Here is a 2,500-nt window from a genome sequence, read left to right on the forward strand (position 1 = left end):
CTCTCTCTCTCTCTCTCTCTCTCTCTCTCCTCTCTCTCTCTCTCTCTCTCACTCTCTCTCTCTCTCTCTCTCTCTCTCACACACACACACACAGACACACACACGCTATATATTAGAAAAATATATACATATAATATATATATATATATATTATATATATATATACATATATATATATATATAATATATATATATATATATATATATTATATATATATATATATATATATATATGTAATATTTACAAAATAATATATATAGTCATGAGGAACCGGCAATATTGATGGGTAAATAAAAGCTTATTACAAACAGGCACTTATTTATTTTAGTTATTATTACTACTGTGAAAATAAGACAAATCTTTTGAGCCACAAACGATCATAATCATTCCAGTAATAAAATGAATTATGTTGCTGGGAGGCACTTACTGAGTCTTCTATCCCCCTATTGTATCTGTTTTCCAACATGCTTTCTGTCTTTATATTGGGATGAGATTACTTGGTTTTGTCCTGGCCCTGGCCGGATACCCTAGCTGGGAAGGAAACAGTCAAATGTATGGTTTATGTGGTCTAATGGTATGACACTCTCTTTCGGATCGGAAGGTCCTGGGTTCGAGCTTGGAAAAGACTCTTTACTCACATTCTCTCACCGTACTCAAGTATATATTGAGTATCATGCCGTTAACAGCGTTGTCTCTGTCAGAAAAAAAATGTTTTATCGCCTAACCGGCGTCTTGTCTCGTTCTTTATGTTATGTGTTGCTGTTGGCCAAGGACCCTTCTATAGCGCTTTGAATCTGGTAACTCGTCTCCTAGTATTTTGACCACCAATCCCATAAGAAGAATAGTTGTATGAATGGACGTACCATATTATATGGACTATAAAATCACACAAGGGACACATATATACAACAGTTGTAAGACCTGCAATGTTATATGGACTAGAGACAGCAGCTACAACAAAGAAACAAGATAAAGCAGTTAAGGTGGCAGAAATGAGGATGTTGAGATGTCACTTGGCTGGACAAGAAAAGATAAAGTCAGAAAAGAAATTAACGAATTCAAAGATTGACTGAAGTGAAGAATGTATCAATAAAGATGAGAGAAGATAGTTTGAAATGGTTCGGACATGTAAAGAGACGAGAGAGAGAGAGAGTACGTGGGAAGGAAAGTATTGGACTTACAATTGGTGGGAAAGAGGAACAAGGGACGCCCAAAGACTAGATAGTGGGATAAGGTAAAGGATGATTTGAAAGAACTGGGCCTGGAGGAAGATGATGCGTTGAGCCGAGATGCATGGAGATGTGGCATTCATTATGGCAACCCTGCAAACTGAGGGATAAGCTGAAAGAAGAAGAAGAAGAAGAAGAAGAAGAAGAAGAAGAAGAAGAAGAAGAAGAAGAAGAAGAAGAAGAAGAAGAAGAAGAAGAAGAAGAAGAAGAAGAAGATGAAGAAGAAGAAGAAGAAGAAGAAGAAGAAGAAGAAGAAGAAGAAGAAGAAGAAGAAGAAGAAGAAGAAGAAGACTTTTAGCTTCACCACTCAATTTTTACAAAAAATCAATTTCCTGCCACCATAAGCTGCTCTGAACTGAAAGGCTCTGTGTATGATTTCAGTCATCATTTATTTGTGGCAATGTCATGAAGCCTTTACACTTGGTTGACAGGACATTGGAAAATACGAGCATTCATTGGTGATGTATGATTTTTGTGATCATAATTTATTCACTACGATATCATAAAGATAGTCATGAAGCCTACAAACTTGGCTGAACTATGAGTGCTTGGATCGAGACAAAAATTTTGTGACTTATAGACCTAAAAATACAGTCTTTATTACACCACATGCAGCCTTTTAAGACACTTGTCGAATATGATTTGTATCGTTCGTGTTTCCAGCAAGTATGCCAACATTAAATTTCTCATGAATTTTACAGAAATTGTTGATTTTTAATTTAACATTATTCTACATTATAGAAAATTTTATCAGATTTTTTTCATGAATGAATTTTAATTTTTAGTTTCTGTCCATGCTTTTTGTTTTCTACAGAATAGTCATAGTACCAAAATGGATTATACAATTCTAGAATTACAGCGTTACTGCGAGCTGCTCGTTGCTGGTGATCCGAGATATGTGGAGACTTTATTTATTGAGGACGAGTCCATTCTGGCATCTGCCACACAGTCATGGAGGCATTTGTGTGGCCTAAAGCATCTGCTTTTGACGCGGTAAGAGGATTGAATAAACGAAATGGTCCCTCTTTAGAATTTCCTGCTCTCCTATTCATATTTTTCTTCTTGTTTCGTTTTCACAGTCATTATAAATATCATTATCATTGGCAGCATCTTCATTTGGCTTGTCAACCAGTCAGTATGATTTTTCATATTTTAATAGGTTATAATAATAGTAGTAAAAAGTATGATATGGTAATATTGTGGCTATGTGGCATAGTGCTATGACACTTGCTTTCGGATCGGAGGGTCCCAAGTTCGAGCCTTGCTTGGT

The 2,500-nt window shown here is 35.8% G+C and overlaps 1 protein-coding gene across 1 annotated transcript in view; it reads left to right on the forward strand.

Annotated features, from left to right (window-relative positions):
• Positions 1–2,028: 2,028 nt before the first annotated feature.
• Positions 2,029–2,500, forward strand: part of LOC144961284 (uncharacterized) — a gene marked incomplete at its 3' end in the record, with an annotated part of 7,383 nt that continues 6,911 nt past the window's right edge. The window contains exon 1 of the mRNA XM_078894533.1: positions 2,029–2,223. Coding sequence (XP_078750659.1) covers positions 2,063–2,223 — 161 coding nt within the window. The remainder of the gene's footprint in view (positions 2,224–2,500) is intronic.

Source organism: Berghia stephanieae, unplaced genomic scaffold, assembly GCF_034508935.2.
Source record: "Berghia stephanieae isolate SIO BIC M18660-M18661 unplaced genomic scaffold, UCSD_Bste_1.3 scaffold2012, whole genome shotgun sequence".
Classification (NCBI taxonomy): Eukaryota; Metazoa; Mollusca; class Gastropoda; order Nudibranchia; family Aeolidiidae; genus Berghia; species Berghia stephanieae.